Consider the following 21,791-nt stretch of genomic DNA (forward strand, 5'->3'; position numbering starts at 1 on the left):
ATTAGCATTGATCTTCCCGGCTCATCTGCATATCGACGGCTCGGCTTGGGCCGTCCTGAGGGTCAGCTCAGCTCTGCTGGTGCAGCGGGAAAAATGCTGGGTCAGCAGGCGCTGCCGGTGCCTCCTCCCGCCCGTGGCCAGGGACCGCTGAGCCCAGCTGCGGGAGAGGAATGGAGCAGGGATGGGGGCACGGGTGCCCCAGCAGCCCCAAACCTGGGAGGGGAGGCCGCCAGGGTGCCGACGTCCTGGTGCCAGGACTGGGGTCTGCGCAGGAGCCGCGGGGCTGGCCAGGCTGGGGGGCACAGGAGAAACGAGCAGCAAGGAGGGAGCAGCGGGAAGGAGCGGGGATTCGGCCGCTCCGAGGGGGACGCAGGCGGCGGCGGAGCCTCGGGGGCCCCGTGCACGGTGCTGGATGCATCCAAAATGCTGCACGGGGTGGGGGGCACCTCTGCAGGCAGCGAGGAGGGGAGGCGGCGCAGGCAGCTCTGCAGGAGGGGAGAGGCAGGCAGCAGCAGCGCTGCTCCCGAGGGTTCTGCGCTCACCGTGAAAATGGCCTTGAGGTTGTTGAGCAGCTCGATGTCCTGGGGGACGCCCGTGCTGGCCCAGCGGATCACATAGTTCTCGCTGCGAGGGGACGGCAAGGGGGTGAGGAGCCCACGGCGGGGGCCGGGCACCAGGACATCAGAGCTGGAGCTCAGCGCGTCCCTGCGCGGCGGGGGTCCGGCCAGGCAGAGGCTGCCGGCAAGCAGCCCACGAGCAAACACCACGACGTGGGCTGGAGTGCTTCGGCCATGGGCAGGGCATGCTCGGGCCGTGGTTCGTTTGCCCAGCCCCTGCCAGCTCCCACCACACAGACCCCTTGTCCGCCCAGTAGCTCCAGTCACAGCACACAGACTGGCCCAGCCTGGCTGTCTCCAGCAGCGGGAGGCTACCAGCCCAGCCCTGCCTGCGGGCGGGCAGCTTGTAGGTGCCCCGAGCGCACCGGCTCGCCGGTCCCTTGCACGGGACCACGCTGCTCCAGTGGTACCCGGGATCTGGCGTGGGCTGAGCCGTCTCCTGCCTGCCACGGGGCCGCGGGCAGATCAGCAGGGCAGCATGCCACAGCACACCTGCAACAGCCCGCAGTGCGTCGGACACACACAGCCTCGGGCAGGGTGGGCCGTGGGCTGTCCCACTGGACGCGGCTGCACACCTTGCACGCTGCCGACAAACCCTCCCGCTCCGGAGGATAAAACCCTGCAGGATGGGACCTGCCTCTGTCCCCTCTGTGAGATGTGCTGGCTTGTGGTGAGCCGGGTGGGCAGCCAGGCTGGGCAGGAGAGGCAGCCCGGGGGTGGGCAACGAGGTACAAAGGGGCAGGGGCTTCCCTGCGCAGAGGGGACCAGACTGGGGGACGCTGCAGGGAGTGGGGGGACAGGCACCCGGCCGAGCCAGTGGCAGGGGTCAGGCAGCGGGGCCGGTCCTGCGCCGCTGGGGCCCCACCTGATCATGCGCTGCTCGCCAGGGTCGTACAGCGCCATGAAGAGCTGAGCCTCCTCGCCAATGTTGCAGACAAAGTTGCGCACGCAGAGGTAGAGGCTGTGGGAGGGCGAAGCCGACAGGCGGGTGCTGCAGCCCAGCGCGCTCTGCTGCGGGCTCTGCGGGGCACGAGGCCGCTCAGCCCCATGGCTCTGCCCCACAGCACGGCCCCAGCACGGCCGTGCGTGGGGCAGCAGGCTCTCAGCACGGAGGGGATGGCACGCTGGCACCGGCGCTGGCTCTCACCGTCTCCTCCTGGATGCGCTGCGTGACAGTCTGCGCAGCCTTCTTGTGCGCCTGGAAGAGGCTGATGACGCTGGTCCTGTCAGGGTCCAGGATGTTTTCGTCCTCGTCCCGCACCACCAGGTCCAGCGCAAGGATCCTGCGGAGGCCAGGACGGGGTGAGGCAGGACCCGGCGCCCGGCTGGCCAGGGGGACACGGGTCTGCGTATGCCACTGGGACCCGCCTGCCCTTGCACGGGCACGGGCTGGCACGGGGTCTGGGGGTGCCGGCACAGTGTGGGGGCAGGACGGATCCCGATGGGTCCTGGCCAGCAGCAGAGCTCTGGCAAGGGGACAAGAGCCGGGCAGCACACGGGATGCTCTCCTGCCCCAGCCAGGGCTCATTGGTGGTGGTAGCCCGTGGCTAGGCGGCTTGCATACGCCCAGCACACCTGCTGTCCCCAGCCACCCTGGGACAGCCAGCCAGGAGAGCAGGGACATACAGACAGCCAGCCAGGATGATGGGGACAGAGGGACAGCCAGCCAAGCCAGCGGGGACACTGCAGCAGAGGGGCTGAGCGTCCCTCAGCACCGCGCAGGCTGTGCCTGGGGCGGGGGCAGAGGCCCGGGCCCCCCCACGTTCCTGTCCCCGCTCTCACTTGTTGCCATAGTCGATCTTGCCGGTCACCTCCTTCTTGAGCTGCAGGAGCTCGTCCTTGGGCAGCGTCCCCGAGAGCAGCTGCGAGCGCCGCTCCATCAGCTCGTACATCATCCGCTTCACCTGCCGGTACCGCTCCGTATGCCCTGCCTGTGGGCAGCAGCGCAGGGTCACCGTGCGCCCCGCTGGCCCCGGCCCCCCCGGCCCCCGGCCCTCACCACGTAGAGCTGCTTCCAGATGGTGGCCCACTCCCGCAGCGTGGTGGTGATCTCCTGCACCATGGGCATCTCGGCGGGCACCACGCTCTCCTCTGCCCTGGGGAGAGGCACAGGGAGCCCTGGAGCCCCGCGGCATCGCACGGGCGCCCGCGCCGGGCAGGCGCATGGGGCCGACTCGCCCGTGCCCGTGGCCGGTACCTACCCCCTGCGCTCCACCACGGCACCCTTCAGGTGGATGAGCGAGGCCGGGAAGATGCCCTGGGGGAGCCGGAGCCGTCAGCGCCCACGGGCCGGGCTGGGCAGGAGACAGCCCTCCCCCGGGGCCACGGCCGGGGGCTCCCCACCCTGGGACCGAGGGTCCCGCAGAGGGTCCTAGCCCGGCAATGCCGCAAGGTGCCTGGCGCGTCCCCCCAGCAGGGACAGGGCGAGCCCCCGGCCATGCCCACACCCCCCCTGCACCCCGGCCCCAGCAGCCCCTCACCTACCCGGGCAGCCCTGTTCCTCAGCGAGTACCCGCGGTACCAGCCTGCGAGGGGAGGGAAGGGGACGCTGTCAGCCGGGCTCGGGGACGCAGCAGCCCGCGGCAGGGCAGGCCTGGGCGCCCGCCGGCAGCGCGGCCGAGAGAGGGTGCACGAAGCCCCCGTGCCGGGGTGCAGCGGGTGCCCAGCCCAGCCCCTCCCCAGCAGGGAGCAGCACGGGGCCTGCCCGGGGCAGCCGGACCCCCTTACCCTCGGAGGCCTGCAGGATGTGCACCGTCTCCCCAATCTGCAGCGGGAGGTGATGCTCGCTGGTGCGCGGGAAGTTCCACACGGCTGCGGGAGAGGGGCCGGGGAGCCGTGGGCAGGGGTCCCTCACCCGGACCCCCCCCGCACCCAGCACCGCCCCCCCCGGGGCCCCGCGCCCTTCGGGGCAGCGTGCCCCACGGCTGGCCTCCCCACGCGGGGCGGAGCGACGCGAACAGAGGGTGCAGGGTCCCAGCCCCGCGCGAACAGCGCGAGACCCTCGAGCAGGCGTGGGGCCGAGCCGCGGCGCGAGGCAGAGGCAGAGCAGCGCTGGCCACGGCGCCAGGGTCCCCTGCTCCGCTGCTCCCCTCCTGCTCCGCTGCTCCCCTCCTGCTCCCCCCCTGCTCCGCTGCTCCCCTGCTCCCCCCCTGCTCCGCTGCTCCCCTCCTGCTCCCCCCCTGCTCCGCTGCTCCCCTCCTGCTCCCCTGCTCCCCCGCTCCCCCCCTGCTCCCCTGCTCCCCTCCTGCTCCCCTGCTCCCCCCCTGCTCCGCTGCCCCCCCCCTGCTCCCCTGCTCCCCTCCTGCTCCCCTGCTCCCCTGCTCCCCCCCTGCTCCCCTGCTCCCCTCCTGCTCCCCTGCTCCCCCCCTGCTCCGCTGCTCCCCTCCTGCTCCCCTGCTCCCCCGCTCCCCCCCTGCTCCGCTGCTCCCCTCCTGCTCCCCTGCTCCCCCGCTCCCCCCCTGCTCCCCTGCTCCCCTCCTGCTCCCCTGCTCCCCCCCTGCTCCGCTGCCCCCCCCCTGCTCCCCTGCTCCCCTCCTGCTCCCCTGCTCCCCTGCTCCCCCCCTGCTCCCCTGCTCCCCTCCTGCTCCCCTGCTCCCCCCCTGCTCCGCTGCTCCCCTCCTGCTCCCCCCCTGCTCCGCTGCTCCCCTGCTCCCCCCCTGCTCCGCTGCTCCCCCCCTGCTCCCCTGCTCCCCCCCTGCTCCGCTGCTCCCCTCCTGCTCCCCTGCTCCCCCCCTGCTCCCCCCCTGCTCCGCTGCTCCCCTCCTGCTCCCCTGCTCCCCTGCTCCCCTGCTCCCCCCCTGCTCCGCTGCTCCCCTCCTGCTCCCCCCCTGCTCCGCTGCTCCCCTCCTGCTCCGCTGCTCCCCTGCTCCCCCCCTGCTCCGCTGCTCCCCTCCTGCTCCCCTGCTCCCCCGCTCCCCCCCTGCTCCCCTCCTGCTCCGCTGCCCCCCCCCTGCTCCCCTGCTCCCCCCCTGCTCCGCTGCTCCCCGCCACCCGCCCCAGCCGCGCGGCCCTCGCGAGCGCTGCGCCCGGCGGTCCCGCTCCCTCGGCAAGCGGCAGCTGAGCCCCGGCCCGGAGCAGCAGCGCTGCCCTCCCGGGGCCGGCACCCGGGGCCAGCAGGAGCCGGCGGCGGGGGGGGGAGCGGGGCCGCGAGGGCGGTGGGGGCGGCGGGGGGAGCGGGGCAGGGAGAGGAGCGGGGCGGGGCGGCGGGAGCACGGGGGGGCTCGCTGCCGGCCAGACGCTTCCTGCTGCGGCGTGGGCTGCACCGGGCCAGGCTGCGGTTAGTCCTGCCGCTATTTCTGGTCCTGGGGACAGCGACAGCTCTGTCTGGCGGAGGCAGCCCTGGCTCGGCCCCGGGACCGGCCGCACGCTGCTCCAGCGGACAGTCCCCTGCAGGCGTGCCTGCGCCCGGGGGGGGTCCCTGCCGGGACGCTGCCCGTGCCCGCCGCCAGCCCTGGCCAGGGCCGGCTCACGCTGCGACGCCCCCAGCCCCGCACCGCTCAGCAGAACCCCGCGTGCTGGCCCCGGCACGCCCTGCAGCACCGGGAGCCCCGAGTCCCACGGGACCCCTCCTGCCGCCCTGCCCTCCACACCGGGACCCTGACCCAGCCCTGGTCCGGGCTCGCTCCCCTCCAGCCCCTTCCCACCCCCCCGGGCCCCCAGGCAGGGTTCCTTGCAGGACGGTTAATGCCTGCCGGGCGTTAACAAGCAGGAACCGAGCCCTTGCACTCCCGGTGCTGCCCAGGACCCCGCGGGGGCTCAGCCCTTGCTCCCGGTGCTGCCGGCAGTGCAAGGGGAGGGTGCAGGAAACGGCCCCCGCCAGAAACGGGAAGAGGCGCGAGGCTGCGAGGGCTGGCGTGGGGTACGGGCAGCGTGTGCTCGCACGGGGGCTGGGGTCGGCACGGGGACCCCGGGCTGGGGGGTGGTGCGGGGAGCGGGGCTGCCCAGGGCTTTGCCATGACAGACGCAGAGGCGGGGAGCAAACCCCAGCCGGAACCGGGGGCAAATTGTAGGGGTGGCTCTGGGCTGCCCAGGCAGCTCCCTGAGAGCAGGTCATGCGTGAGCCAACGATCCCCGTTAACAAGCTAAGCACCCCTGGGCTGGAGGGTTCCGCACTCCAACGGCCAGGCTGAGCCTAGGTCCCTCGCTCAGAGGGGAGGGCCGCATCCTGTGCCAAGCCCCCCGCCCCAGTGCTCTGCCCCCAGCCCCGCTCAGCCCCGCAGCTCCCCGTCCCCACCCAGCACCAGCCATGTTCAGCCTCTGGGTGTGCGGGTCCCGCTGACACCCGCCCTGCTCAGCTCCTGTCCCCTGGGCCACCCCGTCACCAGCCCCGCAGCCCCCCGCCAAGCCCCCGTTCATTCCTGCACCCACTGGCCCACCCAGCGCTGGCATCGCAGGGACCTGGCCCCTGCCTGGCACCGCTGAGCATCATTGCCAGGCCCACCCAGCCCAGCACCACCGGCGCTGTTCACCCCGCAGCCCCCCACCATCGCCCAGCCGCCATCGCCCATCCCTCTACAGCCCACTGCTGCGGGGCCACCGCAGCCGGGTGGCACCGGCAGCATCGCCCCGGCAGCAAGTGCCCCGTCCCGCCAGCCCCACACCCCTCCGGCGAGCTGGGGAGCCCAGCAGGGACCAGCGCCCGCTCAGCCCCGAAGCCTACACTCACCCACGCCATACTTCTCCTCCTTGGTGGGCAGCCACGGAGCCATGGCCGGCTGTGCCGCTGGGACCAGGGCCCTGCGCAGGGCGGCTGCTGGTTCCTCCTGCCGCGCTCCCCAGGTCACGTGCGTCTCACCAGCTTGTGCAAACCTCCGCTTCCTCAACGGGCAGCTGGGTGCTGCAGGGACCCACCGACCGCCCTGCGCTCCCTTCACGCACCAGGGCAGGGGTGGTGGGGATGGAGCCTCCAGAACCCTGCCACGCCGCCCACCCGGGGGCCCAGGCTCGGGTGGCTCACTGGCCCTGCCTGCAGGACACGATGGGGCTGCTGGCCCCGGGCAACGCTGTGGCACCATGAGCCCCTCCAGCTGAGCACTGCTGCCAGAGCTCGGCAGCCAGCGGGACACGGGGCTGGAGCCCAGTGCATGGAGCAAGGGCAGCCCCGGCCACCCCGTGGCTCGGGGAGCTGCAGGGAGCCGTGCGCTCAGCCCAGCCACACCGCTCCAGACCAGCACCGCAGGGACGAGGCCTCGGCCTCCCTGGCTGGGGCTGGCCCGTCCCCATCCCTCGGTGCGTGAGGCTCGGCAGCCCAAATGCTGGCGCGGTGCACGGCCATGCCCTGGGCTCTGGGGGCCGGTGCCCAGCCCTCCGCTCCCTGCGGCACCAGGACGGTGAGCGGAGCAACGGTTCAGCATCAACCACTTCCTTCCTGCCGCCTGCTGCAAACCCTGGCCGTCCAGTGCTGCAGGTCCACGGGGGCTGGATGCTCGTCCCCTGGCCCTGCTCAGCCCCGAGCCAGCGCTGGGCAGCGGAGCCCCAGCCCGGGCCAGGCCCCCGCCCCACCCGGCCACACTGCCCTGGGACCCCCTCTTCCCCCGAGACCTGGCCGGCCCAGGCAGGGCTTCCGCAGGCGGGCCGCCGCTCTCGCAGGTTGAGCCACTTCTCCACCGGCCCCTTGAAGGCAGCGTCAGGCTCCTTCCCTGCGCCGCCCGTGCCCCCCTCGCAGGCCCCCACCTCCCCCCGCCAGCCCGAGCCTGCGCTGGGGTCACCCCTGGGTGCAGCTCCCCCATCCCACGGGTCACCCCCGGCCCCATGGCAGACACCCCAGGCTCCAGGGCAGACACCCCGGCCCAAAGCCTGCTCTGGGCAGCCCTCACAGACCCTTCAGCCTGTGGAAGAGGTGAGGGAGGGGACGGGGACCCCCACGGGAAAGGGAGCTCGAGCAGGTTTGGGTGAGCCGCCGGAGCTGGGTGAGGGGAGCTGGGGTACAGGGAAACCCAGGAGCGAGGAGGCAGCCGGGAGGGTTTAAGGGCCCCCGAGCACAGAGACTGCAGGTGCGGCCTCTGCCCAGAGAGCCGGAGGGGATAACCTGGGATCATCACCCCTCTGCCTGGGCGTCTGCTCCCGGGTGCTGGCACGGCCAGGTCCCTGGCTGGGGTGGCAATGCCCGGCGCGAGCAGAGCGCGTTGGGGCAGCACGCCGCAGCCTGCGGGCACTCGCCACGGGGCTGTGCCAGCACTGAAGCCTGCAGCACGGACCTTCGATGCAGGGGAGCCCGCACCCGGGGCCGAGGACAGCCGCAGCAGCCGCCATCCCTCGGCGGCAAAGGTCAGGACGCGCAGGCAGCTGCCCTGCCATCGCCACGCCAGCACGGACCTGCCCGCACCGGGGCCCGCGGCTCAGGGGTGGCCGAGGCTGGGTCAGACAGCCGCCTGTCCCCGTGGCCCGGTGTGGCACGGGCACGCAGCAGCAGAGGCCGGGGCCGGGGGTCTCTCTCGGAGCTGCGGGGGCAGCGCGGTGACTGCAGGCGCCTTCGGAGTTTCGCTTTCCGGGGTTCCCGGACCCCGCTCGCGCCGGCGGCTTCCGACGCCGAAGTCCCGGGGCCAGCTGGGGCCACGCTGCCCGCCGCCGGCTCTGCTCCGCTGCCCCGACAGGCGGGGTGCCCGCTGCCCGGGCCGGGCTGCCGCGGGCCGTCTGCCGGTCTGGCAGCTCCACCTGCCGGCCCCCACCGGCTGCACGCTGTGGGTGCAGGGCCCCGGGCACGGGATGCCCGGCGCCGGTACGGGGTGCCCCGCACCGGGATGCCCGGCACCGGGATGCCCGGCGCCGGTACGGGCTGCCGGCGGGCTCGGGCTGCAGCCGCGCCCAGCACGGGACCGCGCACCCGGGACTCGCAGCGGAGGGGCAGCGGGCAGCCCCGGAGGAGCAGGCCGGCCCGCGGGCCGGGTAGCGCGGGGGCTCCGAGCAGGGAGGGGGCGAGGCCCGCGCTGCCGAGCACGGCCCCGTCCGAGGCACGGGCCGGGGCAGCCGGGGCGGGCCCCGCTTCCCGGGGCCGGGACCCGGGCGGCTGCTCCGCACAAGCACGCCGGGGCGGGCGGCGGGGCGGAGCCCACGGGAGGGGCCCCGGGCCGGGCCCCGGGAGGCTGAGCCCTCCGCCGGGGCGCGCAGGCGGCCCCGGGGCCCGGCCCGGCCCGTCCCGTCCCGTCGCCACGCAGGCAGGGCCGCGCCTAGCAACGGGCCGCGCGCCGGCGGGCGGGGAACGCCCCGCGGCGCTGATTGGCGGGCGCGGGCAGGGCCACGTGACGGCGCCGCGGTCACCTGACGGCCTCCCGAGGCACGGCCCGAGGTGGCGGCGGCGCGCGCAGGTGAGCGGCGGCCGGGCCGGGCCGGAACCGGAACCGGAACCGGAACCTGAACCGGGGCCGCGGCTCGGGGGGGGGGCTGAGTCGGGGGATCCCGCCCCGCCCCCTCCGGTCTGGTGAGGTCTGGTCCGGTCCGGTCCCGGTGCTCAGGTGCCCCGTCCGGTCCGGTCCGAGCCGGCCCCGTGCCCCCCCGGCCCGGCGCGGCCCGTGCCATTCGGGTCCGCCCGCCTCCGAGGCGTCCGCCCTGTTCCACACCCCCTGCGCCCCGGCCCGGTCCCCCACGCACAGCCCGGTCCTGTCCGCCGCACCCCACTCGGTCCTGCCGTGCTCTCCCGGTGGCCCGGCCCGGCCCGGCCCCCTCTGGCCCGGTCTGCTCCGCCTGCCTGTCCCCCCCGGCCCCCTGCCTGCCCCTGCCCCTCTCTGCCCGCGCCCTCCTGCCTGTCCCCGGCCCCTCTGCCCCGCAGGTCCCCCCACCCCAGCGGGAGGGGACGGTGGGCCGCGCCAGGCCGCTGCCGGGGACGCGGGCGAGGGTGGGTCAGCGCCGGGCTCCCCCGGGTCTGCTGTGACCCGGCGGGTCCCGCTCCACCTGCCTGCCCTCGCAGCACCGGCGCCAGCGTCCCCGCCATGGCCGGCTGCGGGGCCCCTGGCTCCCCGCCCCGGCAGAGCGGCCCTGGCTCCGCGCTGGAGGAGGAGGAGGAGGATGACGACCCAGCCCTGGGCTGCGACGGCGACCTGGAGGTGAACCCCTACGACGGGCTGCCCTTCTCCTCCCGCTACTACGAGCTCCTGCGGCAGCGCCGGGAGCTGCCCGTCTGGACCACCAAGTACAGCTTCATGGAGCACCTGGAAGGCAACAGCGGCATCATCCTGGTGTCCGGGCCCCCCGGCACTGGCAAGAGCACCCAGGTGAGTGCGGGGGCCGTGTCAGGGCCGTCGGGAGCAGCCGGCCCGGCTGGGGGCTGCGGGCGGCTGGGCAGGGCCACGCCGCTGCCTGGCAGCCCGGCACAGGGCTGCGGTACCGGCCACTCTGCCAGCAGTCTCTCCCCACGCCCGCTCGATCCCGGCTGAGCGTCGCGTCCCTCCTGCTCAAAACGCCTCCGGCGCCGCTGTCGGCAGCAGCTGGGTCCTGCCCCGAGGCCGCCGCCTTCCCCTGGGGCCTGCGCCTGGGTCCCGCTCCCGTGCGAGCGAGCCACAGCCCCCGTGGCACGGGAGCCGCTGGGCCCTCGCCCCTGCCGGAGCGGCGCAGGCAGGCCCCGCGTGCTCCCCTCCCGCCAGCCCCCTGCACGGCGTTGCCACGCGTTCGCCGCGTGCTGGCAGGCCCTGGGCCGCGGTGGAGCGGGGAGGTGGGAGCCCGGGCGGCTGCGGGGCTGCGGGCAGAAGGCACGGAGATGGGACTGCGGCTGGGCAGCAGCTCCCTGACCCCGCGGCGGTGTCTGAGCTTGTGGCGGGGACGGAGGGGGCGACGGGCCCCGCAGGGCTTCGGTTCCACTGCGGTACCTGGCAGCGTGCCGCTACGGTGAGCCCGGCGTGGGGCAGGGCTAGGGCAGAGCTGGGCGGTCGCGCGCCGGGATGTGCCGGAGCAGGCGCCGGGGCCCCGGGCAAAGCCTTGGCACGAGCCAGGAAGTGCTGCCACGGCCGCCCTGGGAGCGGCTGCCACGGCGGCGCAGGGCATCGGGCCGGCGCAGGGAGGGGGAGATGGCCCCTCCCCGGAGCTGGGCCCGGGTGCATGGGGCGGTGGCGGGCACGGGCGGTCGGGCTGGATGGTGGTGGGCCCGGGGTGCCAGCACCCTGCCTGCCCGCCCCAGGGAGCTGCTCCTGTCTGGCAGCCCCTGCCCCGGCACCCGGAGACATCGTCACGCAGACTTTGACCTGAGGAGGGATCACCTGGGAGCTGCGGGGGCAGCCGTGGCCTCCGCAGGGCCGGACGCGGGCTGGGTCACCGCGTGGCAGCTGCCGGCCTCTGGGGCTATCAGGGTGTTGGCAGCGGGCTCGGGGCCGCTTGCCCAAACCACCTCCCTTGGATGTGATCCCACTGCAGCACGGGCCTGGGTTCAGCCCGTGGCACTGGCCGACCCGCGGGGTGCCGGATTTGGGGAATAAAGCCCTTGTGCGGGCCCTGGCCTGGTCTGGCCCCGGGGCCAGGCTGCTTTTGGGTGCAGACACCCCGCCTACAGTCCCTGTGGGGCCCTGGGACCACTGTGCCCTGAGCAGGCCAGGGGACGCGACTCCATCCGCGTGGAGCAGCTGACCCTGCGTGTCGGTGCACCAGCACCCCTCAAATGTGGTGTTTCCGCCCAAAGTGGCAAGAGCCAACGCGCAAGCCGGGTCCCTTCACCGTTGTCGTGGCCGAGGGCTGGCTGTGCCCCGTGCCACTGCCTTCGCCCGTCTTCGCAGGCAGCAAGGCGGCAGAAGGGAGGGTGCAGAGCCGTGCGCGGAGACACGGCTGAACGCGGCCAATCTGTGGGGCAGTTGTGGGGCCGGGTAGAGGAACAGAGCAGGCTGCGCGCCCGCCCGCGGTCACTGCCGGGCCAGTGGATGACCCGTGTGCTCCTGCCCAGCTGGGCTCTCTGGAGGCGGCCCCTGGCAGGACTCTGTCCGTCCATGACCCCGGGTGCTGGGCAGACACAGGGGTGCAGGCACCTGCTCGTGGGGGGCACACGGCACGGGAGGAGCGAGCGAGGCGGGCGGCGAGTTGGGAGCAGTTAGACAGCAGATTTCTGGTCCCCCCAGTGCCCAAAGGACAGCCACACGGCCCCGGGACCGTCCCCTGCTGCCCGGCCGGGTGCTCGGGCAGCGGCTGCTCCCTGGCGCTTCCTTCCCCGTCCCTCGCCGTGGGGTTTCCTGGGGCAGTGTGTGATTCCTCTGGCCCCACGCGAGGAGGCTCGAGCCCCTGCCCCACACTTGTGGCTGCTGCAAGGTCTGGGTCTCACGGACCTGGCCAGTGACTGCTGCTCTGCGCTGAACCTGACCGGGGACCTGCCCAGCCCTCCTGGAGGGTAGAATAGAGCAGGAATAGAATAGAATAGAGAATAGAATAGAATAGAATAGAAAATAGAATAGAATAGAATAGAATAGAATAGAATAGAATAGAGCAGGATAGCTCTAATAGAGCAGCATAGAATAGAGCAGGATGGTTCCAGTCGGCAGGGCCCTGCAGCAAGCACCAGGTCGAACTGCCTCACTGCTCCAGGGCTGAGCAAAAGTCAAGGCACATTATTAAGGGCATTGTCCAAACGCTGCAGGCATGGGGCGACGAGGCCGTGGGGCTCGTGTCACAGGGTGCTGGGGCTCGGAGGTGACGGAACCGGGGAGGGAAGGTCCCGCCTGGGCTGTCAGGCGCTTCTGCGCGGTCTCTGGCCTGGGAGGTCCCACGGCTGGGTCGCCGGGGGCTGCTGGGGGGGGGTCCCTCTGCCCTTCGCGGGGGGCACAGCGGGTGCCGCCCCATGATGGGGAGGGGAGCGGCCCTCCTGGCCGGGGCCGTGCCGTCCCCGGGCCCTGACCGGCGTCCTGGCCCTGCAGATCCCGCAGTGGTGCGCGGAGTACGCCCTCTCCCTGCAGTTCGCCCACGGCCTGGTGGCCTGCACCCAGCCCCACAGCCTGGCCGCCCTCAGCCTCTCCCTGCGCGTGGCGGACGAGATGGACCTGAACCTGGGCCACGAGGTCGGCTACTGCGTCCCGCACGAGGACTGCTGCACCACCGAGACCATCCTCAGGTACGGGGACGGGGGGGCCCCCCGGGCTGCCCGTGCCGGGAGCGCCCGTCGCACCGCGCTCTAATCCGGCTCCGCGGCGGCAGCGTAATCTCTTAATCCAGCCTGGCCTCGTTGCGGGGAGCGATGAAGCAGGCTGCTGGCTGCCCGGGCCCCCCCGGCGCTGCGGTGGGGACTCCTGCCGCTGGGGAAGGGGCGAGGCTGCATCCCCGGGCTGTGTGCGGGGATGCCTGCAGCGGTGCAGCCCGCGGCGCCGGGGGTCCCTGCGGCCGCCCCACGCTGACGGGGCTGGGCCACGGCAGGTACTGCTCAGACGAGATGCTGCTGCGGGAGATGACGTCGGACCCGCTGCTGCGGCAGTACGGCGTGGTGGTGCTGGACGAGGCGCAGGAGCGGACGGTGCCCACTGACGTGCTGCTGGGGCTGCTGAAGGACGTCCTGCGCCAGCGCCCCGCGCTGAAGGTGGTGGTGGTGACCTCGCCGGCCATGGAGGAGCGGCTCCGCGCCTTCTGCGGGGACCCCCCCGTGGTGCGGGTGCCGGGGCCTGGGCCCCCTCCCCAGCTGCTCTACAGGGACCCGCCGGCCCGTGGCCGCGTCGCAGCTGCCTGCCAGGCCGTGCTGGACATCCACCGGCGGCCGGAGCCCGGCCACATTCTGCTCTTCCTGGCCAGCGAGCAGGTGGGCTGCGGGCAGCCGGGGCTTGGCTCCTGGGGGACTCGCCGTGCTGTGAGGCTGGGGGGAACGAAGGGGGAAGGTTTGGGGGATCCCGCTCAGCTGTGTGCGGGGAGCCCTGAGGACGGCAGGGGCTGCTGGGGATTAAACTGCAAGAGCTGGGGCTCCCGTGGAGGGGCGGTGGGCTCCGGGGGGGGCCTGGGGTCCTTCCCCCAGGGCACCAGGAGGCAGCTGCGGGGCACGGCGCAGGGCCCTGTCCCAGGGATCACGTCCCGCCGTCCTTCCCCGCAGGAGATTGCCGAGTGCTGCGGGGCCATCCAGACCGAGGCCGTGGCGCTGAACCCGGGGCTGGGCCCGCTGCTGGTCCTGCCCCTGCACCCCGGCGTGGGCCACGCGGCACAGAAGGTGTACGAGGCGCTGGAGGAGAGCGGCCGAGAAAGGCGGGTGATCGTCACCCACTGGCTTGCGGACTCGTCCTTCTCTCTGGGCGCCGTGCGCTTCGTCATCGACTCGGGGCTGGAGCTGCGCAACGTGAGTGTGCCAGCCCGGGGCGGGGAGCCAGGCAGCGGCGAGCGGGGGGCCCGGCTCTGCTCTGGGGCGCAGTCGGCAGTATGGGCGGAGGCGAGTCTGGGGAGGGAGCGTGGGGCCGCAGCAGTCTGTCTGCTCGGCCCGGGCTCTGCGTGATGCCCCGGCCTGGGGGATGCTGTGCGGGGCGTGGGACCTGCCCCGGGGAGGTGGCAGCGGTGGCACCGCACCGGCGGGGCACAGGGGCCTTTGGAGAAGGCGGGGGCTCGTCCGCGGGTGCCCCATTTCACAGCCTCGCCTGCAGGTCTACAACCCCCGCATCCGGGCAGAGTCCCAGGTGCTGCGGCCCATCAGCAAGAGCCAGGCAGAATCACGCATGCAGCGAGCTGCAGGCAGCCCCCCAGGTGAGAGCCCCTGCCCGGGCGTCCCCCGAACGCGCCTCCAGCGGGAGGGGGCTGTTTCCCGACCCCGCCGGGGCCCCAGGCAGCCCATGGCTCGGCACGCTTCCCTGCCCGCCTGCGCTCGCTGCCCCGTCCCTGGGCTCCCTCCCTGCCGGCGTCGTGGCTCACGGCCCCTCTCCTGCAGGCACCTGCCTGCGCCTCTACTCGGAGGCCTTCTATGAGCAGCGCCTGCCCCCCAGCCCTGCGCCCCACGTCAGCGAGACCAGCCTCAGCCGCCTCGTGCTGCTGCTGAAGCGCCTGGACATCGCCGACATGGGCCAGTGCGACTTCCTCGACCGGCCGGGTTAGTGCCCGCGGGGCGCGGAGGGGCCGGGCACGGCACGGGGGGGGGGCCGGAGCAGAGGGGCGCAACAGGGGCGGCCGTGCCAGAGGAGCTGGAGAGCCGTGGCCACCGCTGCGGCCCGGGTTGTCTCTGGAGAGGGGCTGGAGGGTCCTGTGGGTGCAGGAGGAGGATGGGCAGGGCTGCCTGGTCCCGGCAGCCAGCTGACGTCCTGCCCCAGCCCCTGAGTCGCTGATGCAAGCGCTGGAGGACCTGGACTACCTGGCTGCCCTGGACGATGACGGGAACCTGTCGGAGGTGGGGATCATCATGTCAGAATTCCCCCTGGACCCCCAGCTGGCCAAGGCACTCATCGCCTCCTGCGAGTTCGACTGTGTGGAGGAGATGGTCAGCCTGGCCGCCATGCTCACAGGTACCGTGCCGAGGGGCTCGGAGCCCGCTGCTGCCGGCGCGGGCCACGGCGCAGCCCCCGGAGAGCCAGCGCTGGCAGGGGTGGTACTGGGGGGCACGTGGTGACCTCCCCTCTGCGCCACCCCCAGTTTCCCCCTGCTTTGTGCCCCCTGCCACGCACCTGGAGGAGGCCGTGACCATGCGCCGGCGGGCCCTGCTCCACCCGGACGGAGACCACTTCACCCTCATCAACATCTTCAACGCCTTCCAGCAGCGTGAGTGCCGGGCAGGGGCTCGACTGCCGGTGGGCTGCGCGCCCCGCGCGTGTCCCACGGCTCCTTCGCGCGTCCCCTGCTCCTGTCAGCCGTCCCCGCGCTGCAGCCGCGTTCCTGACCCCGTCCGGGTGCCCCAGCCTGGCTGCGGGGGGGTCCCAGCCCCAGCCTGGGAGCCGCGCGCTCTGCGGGGTACCCGTCCCCGCCGCGTTGAGGGGGTGCGGTCTGCGGGAGCGGCGGTGCCTGGTTTCGTGGCCCGTGAGCCCCCAGCCCAGCCGGGCCACCCGCTTCCACAGGGGTCTCTGCTCGTCCAGCCCTGTCCCCGCGGCGCTGACCCTGCTCTCCCCGCAGACAACGCGGACGAGGGCTGGTGCCGCAAGCACGCGGTGAGCGGGGAGGCCCTGCGGCTGGCGAGCATTGTGCGGGCAGAGCTGCTGGAGGTGATGCGGCGCATCGAGCTGCCCGTCTCGCCCCCCGCCTTCGGCACCGATGCCAACGTGCTCAACGTCCAGAGAGCGCTCATCTCCGGCTACTTCCTCAAGGTGGGCCGGGGGGCTGCGAGGGGCCCGGCTGTGGGGCGGGAGTCGTGCCAGCCAGCCCCGCTCCCCTCCCGCTCTGCCCCCCAGGTCGCCCGGGACATCGACGGCTCCGGCAACTACGTGATGCTGACGCACAAGCACGTGGCCCACCTGCCCCCCGCCTGCTGCTACCTGCTGCGGCAGCCCCCCCAGCGCCCGCCCCCCTGGGTCCTCTACCACGAGTTCACCATCTCGCAGGACAACTGTCTCCGTGTGGTCTCGGAGATCCAGCCCCAAATGTGAGGACCTCGGGGACGGGGCAGGACGGGTCACGCCCGGGCCGCGTCCGTGCGCGGCTCCGCAGCTGGCGCCGGCCCGGGAGCGCAGCGGAGCCCTGGGGTGCGATGCCCGGCCTGGGCCTCCTCTCCTGTGGACGGCTGGGGCGGGTGGGGGCTGTTCCCACGCGGGGGAGCGAGGAGGCTGCTCCAGGGAGGCCCCCGGGCTGGCTGCCCCTCCTTGACCCCCCGTACCCGCAGGCTGGTGGAGCTGGCACCTCAGTACTACTTGAGCAACCTGCCGCCCAGCGAGAGCCGTGACCTGCTGATGGAGCTGCGGGAGAAGGTGGTGGCCGTGGAGGACGTGCCGGCGGTGCCAGAGCCGCTGGGAGATGCGGCCGGCGGGGAGGATGAGGAGAGGGAAGTCTGTGTGCTGCAGTGAGCCGGAGCCACCGGAGCCCCCGCGTCGGGGCCACCTAGGCTTGGCTGTGACCGCCGGGGACGGGAGAGCCCCGGGGAGGCCGTGCTGCTGCGGGGGCCGACCCGGTCCCCAGGGAGGTGCGGGCAGAGCCTGCTGCTACCACAGCTCTGTGCCACGGTCGTGGTGTGGCGGCCACAGGACTGGCCCCCAGCGTCTCCCCTGGGGACAGAGCCCGGTTCGGGGGAGCGCTGGCCCCGGGGCTGGGGAGTCGTGCCGGCCCTCCCTGTCCAGGCTCCCCCACTCCGTGTTTCCTGGGGGGCTGCCGCGGGGCTGGGGCTGCCGGCCCTGCCTGTCCCGCTCCCCCCGCGCCCGGGGGAGCAGGGGCCGAGGGGCCGCTTGCGAGTCTCTGTATAAAGTTTTGTGACCTTTGCTCCTGGCCTCGCATCGTCACTGCAGCCGAGGAGGGCTCGTGCCGCAGAGGGGTCCGGCGAGGGTGGGCTCCGTCCCGTCCCACCCCGAGGTCCTGCCTGCAGCGGGGCGAGGGCTCCCCCCACGCCCCTGCGGGCAGCCCTGCGCCCCCCCGAGCCTCCCCTCTCCCGGGGGGTTTCTGAACATGAGGCAGCCCTGGTCTTGCTCACCTCCTGCCTCCGGTTCTGGGTAGCGTACCGCTGCTCCCGCTCACGTCGACGCGCCGAGGGGCAGCCCTGGCCTTTGCGCTGGGTCTTCCCCGCTGCGGTCGCGTGCTCTTCTGCAGAAGCAGAGGGGAAGCTGTGGCCGGCGGGGGTGGGCGGCCGTCTGGGTGTGCAGCCCTGGGCTGGGACAGGGCACGGGTGCTCCCCTGGGGCGAAGTGTCCCCGTCCCTCCCCTCCTCAGGGTCCCCCTTCCTGCCTTGGGGTCCCCTCCAGCTTTCCAGCGAGTCCCGCCTCTCTCGTGGCTCCCTGGCACCATGGGCAAGGGCTGAGCTTCCCCTCGGGGGGCCGGGGGGCCCAGTGTGGGTGCTGCGCTCCGGCCCCTGCCCCAGGACGGACCACTCGGCACGGGACTGCTCCGTCCCGGCAGCTGACCCTCCTTTCCTCCCTCCTTCCCTCCCCGCAGCCCACGCGTGGGGGCTCTGCTGTTCCCGGGAAGGGGCCTGGAGGTTCCGCCGCCCTGTCCCCGCCACAGCGCCTAGAAGGCTGGGTGGAAAAGTGAGGGCTGGGCCTCCCCGCAGCCTCCTCGGAGCCCGAACTTCCCCCTCGCTTTCTAGGAACCCCAGAAAGTACGTGAGTGGGAGCAGCGGGGTGCAGCTTGCACCTCTCCACCCTCCCCAGCCTGGGGCCGCCTGCGCCCGGGGTGGGGGGGCTGCCCTGTCCCCTGTCCCCGGGCCGGGGCTGCAGGCAGCGGGGGCCCAGGCCGGCGCCTGCTGCGGGCAGAGGGGCTGTGCCTCGCCAGGCTGAGCGGAGACGGCCGTGCAGCGGAGCCGCGCCGCTGCTCGCGGGGACGGCGAAGAGGAGCCTGGTGGCCGTGGCTGCCTCTGCCCTGCGTCCCCGTCCCAGCACAGCATCCCGCAGGACGAGCGGCCGGGGCAGCTGCGTGGCCCTGGGCGGGGAGGGAATGGGCGAGGCAGCCCGCGCCTGGCTGGGTGCAGCACCCCGAGCCCCTGCAGGGACCCGCTCCTCTCCTCGGGGACCCACCGCAGCCCAACAGGCCAGGGCCAAGCACCGCGCCTCCCCTCTCCGGACCCCAGGACAGGCGCTGCTGAGCCTCGGTGTCCCTTCCCCGCACTCCGGCCCCTGCTCCCCCCGCGGCAGGTGCTGTGTGTGTCTGCGGGTGCTGCGTGTGGCTGCGGGTCCTCTGTGTGTCTGTGGGTGCTGCATGCGGCTGCGGGTGCTGCGTGCAGCTGCGGGTGCTGTGTGCGGCTGCGGGTGCTGCGTGTGGCACGCGGTGATGTGCAAACCTTCAGCTGGTCCTGGGGCTCAGGACCGCGCTGCGGGAGCTGGGAGCACCCAGGGCTCCTGCACTGCCCTAGGTGCCCAGTGCTGCCCCTTCGCCCAGCGGTTCCTGGGAGGGGACCCATCCTCATCGCCCCAGCAATGCCTGCAGCTGGGGCAGGGCAGCAGGTCCCGGGTGCCCCCCGGCCGGGGAATTACCCACAGTGAGTCCTAGCAAGGCTGGGGCCGGGAGCGCTGGGGCCTGAGCGTGGGTCCCGGCTCGCAGCTCCACCCAGCGCAGCTTTCTCTTCTTCTGAGAACTGTGATGCTTCTGTGGTTTGGCTTCACCTTGGGGCAGCCCCGCGGGGTCCCGGCTCAGTATAAACCCAGCCACCCGCTGGCCCCCAGCCCAGGCTGAGCCCACCGGAGCAGCGCACACCACGGCAGCGAGGTAGGCACAGCACGGGGGGTGCCGGGGGGTGCTCGCGCCGCGGCCCCGGGAGGGTTTGGGCACCCCGCGGCCGGCAGTGGGAAGGGTCGGGGTGTTGCGTTGGCTGCCAGCCCTGTGCGGGGCTCCCCCCCGCTGCACCGCTCCCCCTCCTGCCTGGCCCTGCTGCCGTCCCAGGGCCGAGGGCTCTGCCCTTGCTGATCCTGCTGGCTGCGTCCCAGCTCGGCCGGCTGCCCTTCTCTTGCGGTACGGCTGGCCCCCCTCCCCGGCACGGGGCTGCCCTTCCCCTTCCCCTACCACTGCCCTTCCCCTCCCAGATGCTGGTGCTGGTGGGGCTGGTGCTGTGCCTCTCTCCTGCGGACGCCCTGACTGCCTTCCCCCCAAAGTGTGAGTCCTGCCCCGTCTGGGCAAAGGGGAGGCCTGGAGGGGAGACCCCCCGGGGGGGGGGGGGGCTGCAGGACCCACACAGCAGCTGGAGGGAGCAGGGAGCGCCCGCATCCCTCCGATACGGGGTGACACGAACCCGGGTCAGGGTAGCTCTTCTGGTGCGCTGGGGGTTAGAGGATGGGAATGAGAGTGATGGGGGGTGGACACGGGGTGAGGGAGCAGGGGGATGGATGTGGGGTGAGGCAGCAGGGTGGGGATGGACATGGGGTGATGGGGCAGGGGGGATGGACGCGGGGTGCGGGAGCAGGGTGGGGACCATGGGGAAGGATGGATGTGGTGTGTCGGGACGAGGGGGCACCCAGCCCCATGGTGTTGTGGGGGACAGGCTGCCCACACCATAGCGCATCTCTGACCCGTCTCTGCCTTTCGTCTCCAGTTCAGGTGGGGAAACTGAACGGGGACATAGTGGTGAAATGCAACACCTCGGAGCAGCAAGTGACCTGGACGCAGAACGGGGAGCCGGAGCCCATGGCTGAGCTTATAGCCGAGGGACAGACTCTCACCATCCTCGGCTTGGACCTGCCGGCCACGGGCAACTACAGCTGCTGGGCCGGCACCGTCCTGCTGGACACCACCTACGTGGTGGTCAGCAGCGCCCGTACGTGGGGCCGGGCGCGAGGGGGCTGGCACGGCCGGGCAGGGGAGCCAGGGCTGAGGCAGCAGGGGGGTTATTGGGGCGGGGGGGGATGCAAGGGGCTGGGGGTAGGCTGGGGACGCTCGTGCATCTGCAGAGGTTCGTGCCCAGCCCACGGGGCTGCGGGGATGCACCGGGCAGGGCTGTGCGGGGATGGGGGCAGCCCAGCCACGGGGGCAGCCTCGCCTGTGCTGTACGTCCCGGCCCCATGCAGCCCCTGAGCCGTTGTCCCCTGGCCCCACCAGGCAAGGAGGGGATGAACGTCTCCTGCCAGGCTGAGTCCTACCGTGGCTCCTTCCACTGCTCCTGGACCTGTCCCCACTCCACCGTCTTCCGCGCCCGCCTCACACGCAGGTGGGTGCCCCAGGGACCACCCCCCTGACCCGGCCCCGGCCCAGTGGCTGCCCAGCCCTCACGCTTTCCTCCCCCTGGCAGTGATGGCTCCTTGGGGGAGTGGGTGCCGGCGGCCAGCCACCATGGCCAGTTCAGCGCCAGCTTCACGGACCCCTCCTTCTGCCCCTTCGCCGAGGAGCTGCGCCAGCTGCAGCTGCAGCTGGAGGGGCTCTCCACCACCTCCTACCTCAACGTCTCCATCCACTTCTTCGTCCGCGACATTGGTGAGCTCAGACCAGTGGCAGCGGGGTCCAGGGGGCTTCCTCGGGGTGCCGGGGGCCCTGTGGGAGGGCTCGGCCCCAGGGCTGGGCAGCGCTGCCCTGTGCTGAGCCCTGCTCTGCCCGCAGTGCGGCCCGACCCACCGCAGGAGCTGACCGTGCAGCGGCGGGGGGAGCAGCTCCACCTGGCCTGGGCCCCCCCGGCCTCCTGGCCGCTCCCCAAGTCCTACTTTGCCCTGCTCTACCGGCTGCAGTACCAGCTCCTCAACGGCACCCAGGTAACTGCGGGATGCCCACGCCCAGCCTGCCCCTGCACGTCCCGCCCCGCGTCCTCGCTCTGCTGCGCCCACCCTGCCCCGCGCCCACCCTGCCCCAGCCCCAGCCTGGGCTCTTCCCTCTGCCCAGGGGTGCCACTGGGAACAGGCACTTGACGGGGACTCAGCAACGGCCCCCTCCCCGCTACGCTGCTTCTCTCCTTGGGGCAGTGAATTGTCACTCCTGGCTGTCACCTCTGCTTCCCCGCCCCCAGTGCTACCCACGCGAGGCAGCGTCACTGCCTGGGTTGGGGAGGTGCCCGTGTCTCCCACTCCTGAGCCCCCCGCGCCGAGCCCTGCTCCTGCCCTGTCCCACCGTCCCCGCAGCCTCGCCTCCAGCGGCGCCCATGCCGGCTGCGCCCTGCCCCGGTGCCGGGGTGCTCCCCGAGGCCACAGCCGGCCTCGCTTTGCAGGTTGACAAGTACGTGGAGGGCGCGGAGGAGACGCGGCTGCAGGAGCGGGTGCAGCGGGTGCGCATCAGCTGCCAGGACCCCTACGCCAACGCCGCCTGGAGCCCCTGGAGCGCCTGGCAGGACGTCGATGCGGCCCAGCAGCACCGGCTCCGAGCGCGCTGACACTGCGCACGGACACCGCCTTCCCCCTCGCACCCTTCCCCTACCCCGCTGCACCTCCGTGTGCACGGGGACGCCTGGGGGGCACCCCCCAGATGTGGCAGCCATAGGGACCCAACAACGACCTTCCCATTTTCTCGTACGGTTTGGAAGAGGCTTTTTACCTCTGTTAAAGAGCTGGGCTTGGCTTTACTACGACAAACCTCGGTTAGTCTTTGTGGGGGGTGGCGGGTGCTGGGTCCCCCAGCCCCCATCTTCCGCAGGCTCCAGCTGGGCACGCCACAGGCAGGGCTCCTGCCTGCCCTGCCCTTCTGCTCAGGGTGCCCAGGCTGGCCCCTGCCCCAGGGGGGGTCACAGGCTTGTGAAGGCCCCCGCTGCCCCACAGCTCCCCGAGGGTCCCCCGCTCCCTGAGGG

General features: G+C 73.2%; 3 protein-coding genes across 6 annotated transcripts in view; 2 read left to right on the forward strand and 1 right to left on the reverse strand.

Moving 5' to 3' along the window:
- The window catches only part of LOC142408783 (dedicator of cytokinesis protein 2-like), an 86,140-nt gene extending 79,054 nt beyond the window's left edge, over positions 1–7,086 (reverse strand). The window contains exons 1-9 of the mRNA XM_075499347.1: positions 6,283–7,086; positions 3,345–3,428; positions 3,102–3,142; positions 2,819–2,874; positions 2,617–2,713; positions 2,400–2,548; positions 1,765–1,900; positions 1,483–1,637; positions 543–624 (exon numbers count right to left, since the gene is read on the reverse strand). Coding sequence (XP_075355462.1) covers positions 543–624; positions 1,483–1,637; positions 1,765–1,900; positions 2,400–2,548; positions 2,617–2,713; positions 2,819–2,874; positions 3,102–3,142; positions 3,345–3,428; positions 6,283–6,970 — 1,488 coding nt within the window. The 5' untranslated portion in view covers positions 6,971–7,086. The remainder of the gene's footprint in view (positions 1–542; positions 625–1,482; positions 1,638–1,764; positions 1,901–2,399; positions 2,549–2,616; positions 2,714–2,818; positions 2,875–3,101; positions 3,143–3,344; positions 3,429–6,282) is intronic.
- Positions 7,087–8,774: 1,688 nt separating this feature from the next.
- Positions 8,775–16,871, forward strand: DQX1 (DEAQ-box RNA dependent ATPase 1). Of its 4 annotated transcripts, none has more exons than XM_075499349.1 (12): positions 8,775–8,920; positions 9,520–9,823; positions 12,437–12,630; positions 12,930–13,305; positions 13,591–13,830; positions 14,129–14,228; positions 14,410–14,568; positions 14,786–14,977; positions 15,105–15,230; positions 15,579–15,769; positions 15,854–16,044; positions 16,282–16,871. In XM_075499349.1, the coding sequence occupies exons 2-12, from the start codon at positions 9,542–9,544 to the stop codon at positions 16,460–16,462; spliced, it is 2,232 nt and encodes a 743-aa protein (XP_075355464.1). In that variant the 5' UTR covers positions 8,775–8,920; positions 9,520–9,541; the 3' UTR covers positions 16,463–16,871. The 4 variants fall into 4 exon arrangements, with proteins under 4 accessions (XP_075355464.1, XP_075355466.1, XP_075355465.1 ...); XM_075499351.1 differs by having other exon boundaries at positions 15,143–15,230; XM_075499350.1 differs by having other exon boundaries at positions 14,786–14,862; positions 15,143–15,230.
- Positions 16,872–19,116: 2,245 nt separating this feature from the next.
- On the forward strand, positions 19,117–21,380 carry LOC142408705 (interleukin-12 subunit beta-like). The gene is made up of 6 exons (XM_075499279.1): positions 19,117–19,186; positions 19,623–19,844; positions 20,126–20,234; positions 20,316–20,497; positions 20,621–20,769; positions 21,219–21,380. The coding sequence occupies exons 1-6, from the start codon at positions 19,117–19,119 to the stop codon at positions 21,378–21,380; spliced, it is 894 nt and encodes a 297-aa protein (XP_075355394.1).
- Positions 21,381–21,791: the final 411 nt, after the last annotated feature.

This window comes from Mycteria americana, chromosome 4 (assembly GCF_035582795.1).
Source record: "Mycteria americana isolate JAX WOST 10 ecotype Jacksonville Zoo and Gardens chromosome 4, USCA_MyAme_1.0, whole genome shotgun sequence".
In the NCBI taxonomy this organism is placed as follows: Eukaryota; Metazoa; Chordata; class Aves; order Ciconiiformes; family Ciconiidae; genus Mycteria; species Mycteria americana.